We start from the raw sequence: 11,031 nt of genomic DNA on the forward strand, positions 1-11,031 counted from the left end.
AATATCATTTTGTTACTTGTATCATATGGATTAAAAATTAAAATTTAATTATAAAACAATTTACAAAGTTTTTTAAGTCACCTACCATATTTACTTACAGTAGGCCACATTTTTAAATTGGAAAAATGGGATAAAAGTTTTGGGGTACGGTCTGCTTCACCCTTCAAATTGTATTACCTGTGTTGCAATGTGATAATCTTTGTTTTTGTAGTTTTCTACTAATTGGATATGATAACGAACCTCTAAGTCTCCTGTCTCATATTGATATACCCTAAGATATATTTTTGCGACTGCATGTTTTCTTTTTCCTTTCTGTACTGGATGAAATTATAATGAGATATCCAGCAGTCAATTCCATCAATTAAAAAAAAACAAAAAAACTATCCTCATCCATTGAAGTGTTTAAAACAAGCTTATACCAATAGATCCAGCTCCTTATGTTGACATAAGATAATTGAATAAAATCAAACAGCCAATGACCTTTCTATGTTCCCATAAATGGCTCATGTTTCACATCAGATCAGAAACAATCAAAATTATTCAGTGTTGGGTTTGCACCTAAACTCCAATTCTCTTGTTCAATGATGCTTACAATAAACTGTAAATAGAAGTTTTAAGATGAAAATTTCCATGTTCAAGGTGAGGAGTGATCATTACAACAAAAGTAAATCTAGAAGTGTCTTCATTCTCACTTCCTGAAAATTCCAGAAAGACACCTCAGGGCATAGTTCCATTAGTTGTTTTCTTGTTACTCCCTTATTCATCACTGCATCAATCTGATTAGTAACCCTTCTATCATAGAGGGAAGCCCAAGTGAAGGTCAGTGCTGCCTATTGCTCCTTTTACTCTACACCAACTTTTTAAATTTTATGACCTTTCTTTGGTTTGAGTTTTGATTTCATTTTACTAAGTACTCTTTTCCACCAAAATGAATGAAAAGTTAGAAGTGTAGCCTATACACAGGTGCGGTCAATCTGCAGGTAAATTCACTATTTAGTGAATGATAATCATATTTTCACTGATTATCATATGTATAAACTATACTTGTTCATACAAATGATGTTTCAGACCTAATCTAAGGGACAACACCTCATTACCGTTGGCATCAAGAGGCCCTCCACAGGATTCCAGAGGAGAATCTGTCACAAAAAAAAAACATAGTTGGTTAGGGAAAACATTCTATTTGATATTTGGGACCTTTATTGTGGTCTAAGCCATTATCAAGCAAACACAATTCAGACTCACTAGTTGGCTTTATGAAGTCCATCAAAGAATTAAAATCTGGAGTCACTGATTAGTAATGATTGTCAAATTGTGTTCTATGCAACTATAGATTTGATAAATAGCTATCATTTATACAAATTTGAATATAGTATGTTTCTGTATTTTTTAAAGACACATCAGAGAGTTGAAAGACAGACACAGGATGCAACCTTAAGTGGTGCATCATTATGAGGGCAAATACCTACATATACAGCAAACTCATCCCAGCACAATTTATGCTTATCATAGAAGCTATGCATCTTAAGCATTCAAAATGCCAACTTCCTGAACAAATTTCAGAGATCCAAACTACTAAATAAATGTTGCCCTGAGAATAAACTTCTTGCTACCAGCCACAGAAGTTGCAGTTCCAACAGTTATAGAATTTAAAATTTGAAACTCTACATCAGATTCTGTTTACATCGGAAAACTTCTTGATTGCTTACTGCAATAAACTTGAGTTACAGCTCTCCATTCTTAAAATGTATAGTTTTATAATATCATCATTGTCAGCCTCCATCAGGTTCTGTGATGACCATAGAAGAGAGACCTAATAGTATATGCTCTACTGGAGCAGCACTACCTGTGACAGAGGAGGCCAATGCCTAAATGGCAGTCTCTGTCACTCAAATAAAGATCATCTCTATGCTATTAGAAATGCAGCATTCTTTCCTGAGGGTCACCTTCTCTTCCCCTGCACTGATCACTCTTTATTCTCCTGAATTCAGTTGTATGGTCAAATACATACAATGTATAAGTTTATATCTATGTAGGTATGTATATGTATGTATACAATCAATTGCAGAAATGTTAGATTACAGATGGCCTCCATTCATTCTCAACATGCAACACTTTTTAGCTGTTGTTTTAGTGTTTTTGCAATCAAATGTTATATAAATGTAGCCATTCTTTGAATATTGCAATTAAAAAATAAACATAGGCATGTGTATATGTAGCATGTGAGAGTTATTTTTTTAGCTGGGTGGGTTGAGATGGGACACCTTGTGTACCTATTGTTTTAATTTTTGCTATAGAAAGAGAGTGTAACTTTCAAAAGAATGAAAATACTGCACTACTTCACCTTAAGAAAAAGATGAAAAAACCTAATTTATCTGAATTCACACAAGTATTATGTGGTCTATTGTCTCTACTACCCACATACCTCTACGCAAAAATAAACACATTGGTGCTAAACTTACTGTCATCTCCTTTTCAGCCATTTTTTGGTCTCAACACTCATTGCCCTCTATTCCCAGCTAGAGAGAGAGTGCACTGCATGTCAAAACCAAATAATGGTTGTGAAAGAAATTACACTTACTGCCGTTCCTCTAACAGAGAGTATCAAAATTATTTGTCTACAGTCAATTACTTCAAAAATGTAATTCCAAATCATTTTACTACAAAAACAAACTGAAACTTTGTTGTATCTCCAATAGACCCCAACCAAAGATATATTATACTCTCAAATAAGTCAGGATCCATTGAACAAGAGAAAAGGATAATATTTAAAAGGCTCCTCCATTGTTCCCTATCTGGACTTTGCCCCCTGTGTGTAATATGTGATAATATGAAGGTTGCTTACAAGTAACACAGGATGGGGTTAAGTCCAAGGTAGCTAAAAGTAAATTTTATTCATAGAAAAAGTCAAAATGCAGGAAAATTTCTTGGAAAATTCAATATCAGTAGCATTTAGTTCCATGTGTGCTTTTAACTTGAAAATGATTGAAAAAATTTAAATGTGAACCTTTAATATCTCAATAAATCTCAACCTTACTCAAAGAGGCTTCTTTGCACTTATCAAATGAGCCCTAAATTTCTGGTTGATGTCATTCTTTATGCACAGCCCCCTCATTCCATGACATCATTTGCCAGAAAACAATAGCCAAATGCTGTGATTGGTGCAAGACATTGAAATGCTTTGATATGATTGATGCTCGATACATACCCTACTATGGCAATCTGATTGGTGCAAGTAACAAACCACTCTACATGCTAACATGGAGTTTTTTTCAGAAAAAGAAAAAAACTAAAAAATGATAGACATATGCCTTTCGTTTTATCATCAAAAGGATGTTGACATAAGCGTTATAATAACAGAAAAAAGGTATATACATATCATGTATATGCAACGCTTGCAATTGCAACACTTTTGAGTGCTGGTGTTTAATACTCATGAGTACACACATTACACAATTACCTTGGATGTGCAGCTGCCATAGCCTAAGAACAGTACCATTTACTACAAATGAATATCTCCCTGAATCACTGTCATCCACATTCTTGATCTTTAACCAAAACTTGCTCTTATTCTTGTTGAATCCAAAAGATATCTTGTCTATTTTTGAGATTAGTTTTTGAGTGTCTTTCTCCCAATGGGACCTCTTCAAAGCACTGTCAAAGTCAAGGACATTTGATTTATATATCAATCGTGCTGACTGCCCAGTCACATAATTAAGTTGGATAAGCTTAGGGTGACTTTCCTGTAGGAAGAATGGAAAATGTAATTAATAATTATTTGTGTTCATTTGACAACCCATTTTATCACTATTTTCAGTTTTATAATGCATTTGAACTTTTATTAAGCAGCACCAAATTTAGCAGTCACCCTGTAATAAGCAGTTGGTTGTCAGTGCCAAATTCCTCTCTTCTTAATTATCATTATTTTCACTCCTATAAAGTGGTCACTTCTTTTAAACAGGTTGTGTTCACTCTTTGACTGAGTCCCAACCATGTGTTTGAATTGAACATTCACTTACATGTAAAGCAGAACTGCTCAAACAAAACTAAGAATCATTTCTCAAGTATTTTCGTTTCATGCTTATCTCCCAATATTGATGTCACATGTAGTACTTTGAGTTAAAATGTCTTCAATGCATTGCTCATGAAATTACTCTGTTTAATGGCCACCAGGCAATCTGGTACCAAAAAAGTCAGAGACCTGATCCATAAAAGTAGACTAAAGAAAACCAAAACAAAAAACACAGATTTGAAATTATCTTTCTTCTTAGGACTATTGGGCCAAATATTATGAACAATCATCATGCAAGTCATTTGCCAATTAATTAACAGCCTAGAGGCTCAAATGTTTGAAAGTAGTCTTAGCTTCAACCCAAAGTAAACAGAGCCTTAGGGTCTCAATAACAGGATACAAATTTTTTGCCCCTACAGTGTATGGTCAAACAGTTAAAAAATTAGATTCATTAGCACATCAAAGAAAAATTCTCTGTAACAATAAAAGTGATACATGTGAAAACAACAATGGCCTCTAAAGAGCCAAGATGTAGTGAGGAATGTAGGTGGTAATTTGATAAGGAATAACATTTACAAGGTAACTACCAATTTAATTGGTTACACTTTTATTATTGTAATTTTCAACTATTCAACACCAAGTATAGAAAGGACATCCAAGACCCAAAACCTATACCCTTCTTGAGAAATATAAGTTAACATGTTACAAATCAGCGGGCTTCACAACCTCTACCTGTTTAAGGAAATGGTAGACCTTCAAAGGCCAATTTTTCTGAAATTTTCTTTTCACGACAAACCAAGCATTATCATTTTAACTATTATCTCCACAAAAAAATTTTGGTGAAATGTTGAAACACCCACCAGTTATTTATAATTAAAAGAAGTATTTTGAACTGAACTCTTTGGTCTGTCAAAGTGACATGTTATGTTGACATAAATGACTCCCAAAGAGTTTCTTGCAGCAAAACATCCTGATCCTTGAATTCTAATGACATAAACATTCCCCCAATTTCTGTTTCATGTTTCTGTTTCTTTGCTATCTGTCTGCATTTACGAATACTGGCCCTCTTCAAACAAATTAAGAGGGTATATCAACTGTATGGATTGCCTTGAAACTATGTTTGAAGACTCCCAAGATACCAACTTAAAAACCATGTGGGGGAATTCAATTTTTTAAAATTGATCTCCCATGATAGCCTCCGGCATAATACACATCAGTAAAATTTTGATTAGCAAGTTTGACACACAAATTACAAAGTGACTAATAAAAAAATTAAAAAATCCCCTCAAAGTTTTGAAAACCAACTCCTCAGGATTGAGATTGTGCAGAAGTCTTATTTGTGCAGTCAGATTTTATATGTGATTATTTTCCTCAAGAAACATTGTCCATTTTGAACTGTCATGTCCCATTCATTCTACAAATAAACCAAGCTAAAACAAAATAATTTTTTGCAGAATAGTGCATTTCGTAACCTTTCCATTAATATATAGTCCATGATGGTTAAGCTACAATATTCTTAATACCCAGAGATAGAATGCTCTAAAGTAGTCTAGGCTTTGGGTGTTGTAAGTTCCTTAAATGATATTGAAAGTCTGCTCTGTCCCTCCAATTTTTTCTTAAGTGTATCTAGTATGTAAACTTTTTATGACAGGAAATAGCTGTTGACAAAACCTGTACCCCCTCTTCTGGACCCCTTCCTGGATACCCCTTTGGACACCCATATATAAAGACTCCAAAAGATCATCTCCTTTGCTTCCAATTATAAAGGAACAAAATGTAATGAAATGCCATTTTCTGAACAAAAACCACCTGATATCATAGAATGGAAGATAACACAGCTTAAGAACAATTGCAAGTGATCACTTACCATACACTCCACTCACTGTGTTGGAAAATGTGCTCAGCCCACAGTACCGGTCAGGGGCAAAATAAGATTGCAGAACAAAATGGCAGAGATTGAAAAAACTGCTATATTTAATTCAAAGATTTGCTGTTACCAATACTTCACAAAATTATGGAGTAGATACACCAACACAAACATATGGTTTCACATTTTCCATGGACTGATTAGACTTTGCTGTGTAAAACTTAGAATTTAGCAGGAGGGGGGGGGGAGGGGGGCAGGCAGAGGGGACTCCATGGGAGTCAGAAGAGGTTCTTGTTTATCACTTTAACCAGCACCTTTGTTCTTGGGTCTCAAACCAAATAATTTGTTATTTCTTTTACCCCAGATAAGCCTGAGCATGAGTAAGTGAAATTTTTAACATCTCATGGGATTAATATAAAATCCACGTATAAAAACATGACTGTTCTGCTCAATAGTATCCAACCTTATCTAGTTAAGTTGTAGGAGAGAATTAATCAGTAGAAGGCATTGTGCTTAGCAATGATTAGACTTTCTTCCATTGTTGCTACTTTTTCTAAGCATATAACATGATTTTATCTCCATTAAAACACCAGCAAAATTTTCTAGTCTGACCAGGTACTGGACCACATCAAATTCAGAAAGATAAGTAAGGCAATTTAAAAGAGAGAAAAGACAATAGGATGAACATTACATGAAGTTTTCCATAATGAAGAATGTTAAAGAACTTTTTCATTCAGTCATGTTTAACTTATCAAAAGTAGTAGATATCCCATCTGAAATTCTGCCTCCACACTCAGCAGTATACGTGTTTGTTTTTTTATTAACCAAACGTTAAGTTTTAACCACACCGAGACCTCTAGTAATTCTGTTTTCAGGTCATGCACCAACCCAATTATAGTTCACTAAAGTGTTCTCATAGTGATCCCTTAGAATTCCCCTACAAAAGGCCTTGTTTATCCCAAGAACTCTTCACATTTTATGCCTCATTTTCAATTTTATACTCAATGTTGGGGGAAATTGTGGTTTTTCATGAGAAAAAAAAATTAAATCATGCTACTCTTCAGGTTATATCTTGGCAGAGGAAATGAGAAGCTAAACAAAGTTCTAAAGTAAGACATATGTCTTTCATAGATGTTCTAGATTTGAGGTAGCTTTTAATCAGAATGGAATGGGAAATAGAGGGATACTACATAGCTGAGCAGAGAAAAATTTCTTGTGTCTTGATACCCAACGAGTGCAATATTTTTCATCATGAGAGGAAAATTTTGTATCCCCAAGCAGACATGAAATATTCTATTTATTATATAAACACCAATGAAAAAGCAAACCATTTCACTTCTGTTGCAAAAGTTGCAATTTAGTATGTAACCATTAGGATAATAATGTGTGTTCTTTTAACGTGTGAAGATAACATGCTATTTTCCCATGTGAAGATATGATGTTTTCACATGAAAGCTCACCTGGTATTTCACTGGCGTTAAATATATAATAAACAGATTTTATTTTAGGAAGTTTTTCTGGAATGATTCATAGAGTAAGTTTCCTTAGTAAGGATGCATGTACACAAGAAATATATATTTTGCAATGAATTCATAAGAAAAACATCTCTCACAGTAACCTCTGTTTATATTAATGAGTAATGCACAACAAGAAGCTTGAATTCACATGATGGTCGAGGTGCTCTGTAAATGGCCGTGGTCCAATTATTTGTAGAAGTTGCCTTTCAATTCTATTTTGTGTCTTGAATAGGTAAAATCATGTGTTGATGAATATGAAACAATTAGAGAGGTAGAATCTGAGTTCTACTCGTGCCATTATACCTTACAGATCAAACCAAAACCAACATCAGCAGGGCAGTTCGAAGTCTAGACTACCAATACAAACAATTAATATCAGTAGTCCGTTATTCATAGGTTCATATACAAGACAGAAAAATAAACGTAGTTAGCCATGCAATCAATAGAACATTAAGTGGACGGAATGTGAGTGATTACCCTGTCCATGGTCCATGCGGAAACTGTCAATACAATGACTTTAAACCTGGAATACAGCTAATCGTGAGTTGAACACCTCAGCACGGCAGTGTAATTGATGAGGATATGCAAATTTAGAGAACTTAAGAATCTTGGCTTCGCTTGTCACAAAATACTAACCACAAAATAATTCACAGTGTTACTAAGGTTCATTTATAGGCCAACAAAAATAGTTCCGCGGTACTACAACAGGCGAAGTTTCACAGTATGACAGAAGTGGGAAACCACCAAGCCGAAAGTCCTGTAAACTTAATTAATGAACGTTTTATTTGATATTATGAGTTCATTGATGATATACCACCTTTCGAGGTATTCTTAAGTTTTATATCGTATCAACAGAGTAAAGCCACAAAGAAAACTAACCAAAAAAATAAGTCAGAAATTCTGAAACACAGCTGTAAACAAGCGCACTACTGATGTTGGAGTAGAAAAGTAATCACTTTTGAGGGAAATAATTCGCCTTCGCATGCATGTATTGTTAGATTACTCACAGCGTTGCGCCGTATCCTCTTGGCCTCGACACTAAATACTGTCCATTCCACAGCTATGATCAACAAAACGAAGACCTTAGGAGTTATCAAACGATGCACTATGACAAGGACCATTGCTGTTTGACAACGATTTGGCTTTCGAGCTTACAAGGCGGAAGCCTTCCAAAACTTCAGGCATAATACATCCCTATACCGCTGTGACGACAGACTTTCATTACAATTACCCAAACTCCATCCACCGGGCTAATATACATGTAGAAGTTGTGGGCGGTACAGGAAGTTTGAAAAACTGAATAACGTCAAGCGAAGTTATCTACATAACAATCGACCGATGTTTACGAATTTGCTGAAATTCCGGTTTCCAAGTATTGACAAAGAAGTGTGTGTCAGCAGTACTGTTTCCCTCGAAAATACAAAAGATAAACCTTAAGAGTGCAAATGGCATCAAATGATCAATTTAAATCGTGATGAGTTTCCCAGTGTACAAAAGGGACAAAAGGCAACGGCGTGCACAACCATAGTTAATTAACGTTTATCACTTCATATTCAATCTCAATATTTTGCTAGAGGCCAACCTAAAGCCTTCCTTATCTCCTGCGGGAAGAAATCTATTGCGAGTAGATGATAAAATAATAAATCACGTATTAAAATACTGCCAAGAAGGGTAGGAGAGTAACTCTCCTCACGTAAACGAATATCAATCAATCCTACTTTATCACATTGAAGATTTGGCGCTTCGCGACACCGGGTGCTGTGCTGTGGTGTTCACCTCAGTATTCGAGATGAAGCAAAAGTTTACCACCACCCTACCCTCCATCCCCCTCCGCTGCCCACATCCCGTCAGAACACGAGATACACAACAAGGTGACCAACCGCTCAGTCACAGAAGCGACAGATGAAACAACGCAAAGAAATTATATCTAGCTGGTAAAACTGTCTACGTTGGCGAAAGTCGTCTCCTATAAAAGAAAACCGGATGAACTATTTATGTTACTAAAACCTAAGGGTCATGGCTGCTAACCTCAACCTCTATAGTTCTATGGGGACAGGACTTTCAGACAGTAGACAGCTGGGGTCCTATAATCCAGCTCTAGGTAAATAAAGTGGTCTGGAAATTGTGTTGCACGAAGACTACAGTTATCGCTGTTCGTGTAGTTACAATAATTATGACGATGCAGAGAGAGATCAGCAGTGTCATGGTCGGTTCAGGGAAAGTGCATTTGAGGTCCACTAGTCAAATTCTAGGCGAGTGAGTGGCGGGGATTTGGATACTGTTTTATTACTCTTTGCTGTACTTCTAGGGTTACGTTTGACACCTGTTCTCTCCGGGAAAAGTAACAATCGAGGAAATCCGGAGAGCGCTCTGTTATGCTGGCTATCACCAACGTTATAGGGACGGGGCTATCAGCCAAAGTGCACTCAGGGCCCTCAAATGTAATTCCAAGGGAAGCTAAGGGAGTGGATTCGGTTCGAAATCTGTATCGTGATTGTTTGCTGGCTCGTTTCTCCTCCAACTATGACCTCAATAATTAATTAGAAGCACCACTAGCTTGATATTTCAAACTCACAAGGGTTCTGCCTTAAATACGGACTTTTCAGAAGTTCCTTCTAAGAGTGTGTCCACGAGAACATCAGACAGTCGTGCTACATGCCCATCCCGCCGATTTCAATGAAACTTTACCAGTTCAAGGGTCTACCCCAAAACTCAAAACGACAGACTGGTTCTGTTTTGGATTTTTTCCAGAGGGAGATAGACAACCTCCCCCTCGGTTTTCTTGGTTTTCACCAAGGAAAAATCGCTTCAAAATAGGTAAAATGTATGAAGCTCTAAATGCGATGGTAGTTAACTAATTACTCTGAGGGTTTGCACACATATTACATTCTTAGTTAATGTCCGACGCATGTTTCAGTAAATTTGATTGACGGCTTGTCAATCAACAGAGGCAAAAAACGACTGTGGTTTTAGACTTTTCGATTCATCCAAATATTTGACCACTTTTAGGTCAAATATCTCCCCTTGCCAGAAAGCTACAACACTAATCGAATTATCCTTTATAATCCATCATTTCATCTCCGAAAACCGTCAAAAAATCTTTGGGCACTATGGTATTTTTGTCTTGGATGTCTTCTAAAATCTACGACTGTGACAAGCTTCTCTCAACTCCATCTGTCACGCAATTCTGGCTCTAGGCGGTCTCTCGGGGTGTCCGGAAAACGATAAGACCTAAGACCTAAGGCTGAAGACCTAAGACCCGGAGACTAAGACCCTCATTTGGGGGGGGAAATCATCAAATTTCAGCTTCTTAAAATGGATTAAGTTTTCCGCATTACTTCAAGTTGTAAAGTGAATTCCACATCTTAATATACGTATCTCCTTAATTCTACTTTCTCCTGAGCCGACATTCTGTTTTCACGGAAACTAAAAACTAGTAAACAGTAGACCGTGTTGGGGGTAAACTGGAGCGAGCATAGCCCTTTTCGTTTCTCTTAGGGCTTTGAGGCTATATTCTAGATTCCAGTCTTCATGTATGCAGTAATAAATGTTTCAAAAGACATGTATGATGAGAGAGTTGTTGCGTTTTTTACTTCCGTTCAAGAATTCTTTGTCATAAACAGCCAATTAAAAAA

The 11,031-nt window shown here is 36.1% G+C and overlaps 1 protein-coding gene across 1 annotated transcript in view; it reads right to left on the reverse strand.

The window, feature by feature from the left end:
- LOC131787625 (uncharacterized) overlaps positions 1-9,087 on the reverse strand; it is a 31,599-nt gene extending 22,512 nt beyond the window's left edge. The window contains exons 1-3 of the mRNA XM_059104706.2: positions 8,404-9,087; positions 3,461-3,743; positions 1,098-1,139 (exon numbers count right to left, since the gene is read on the reverse strand). Coding sequence (XP_058960689.2) covers positions 1,098-1,139; positions 3,461-3,743; positions 8,404-8,517 — 439 coding nt within the window. The 5' untranslated portion in view covers positions 8,518-9,087. The remainder of the gene's footprint in view (positions 1-1,097; positions 1,140-3,460; positions 3,744-8,403) is intronic.
- Positions 9,088-11,031: the final 1,944 nt, after the last annotated feature.

This window comes from Pocillopora verrucosa, chromosome 14 (genome assembly GCF_036669915.1).
Source record: "Pocillopora verrucosa isolate sample1 chromosome 14, ASM3666991v2, whole genome shotgun sequence".
Classification (NCBI taxonomy): Eukaryota; Metazoa; Cnidaria; class Anthozoa; order Scleractinia; family Pocilloporidae; genus Pocillopora; species Pocillopora verrucosa.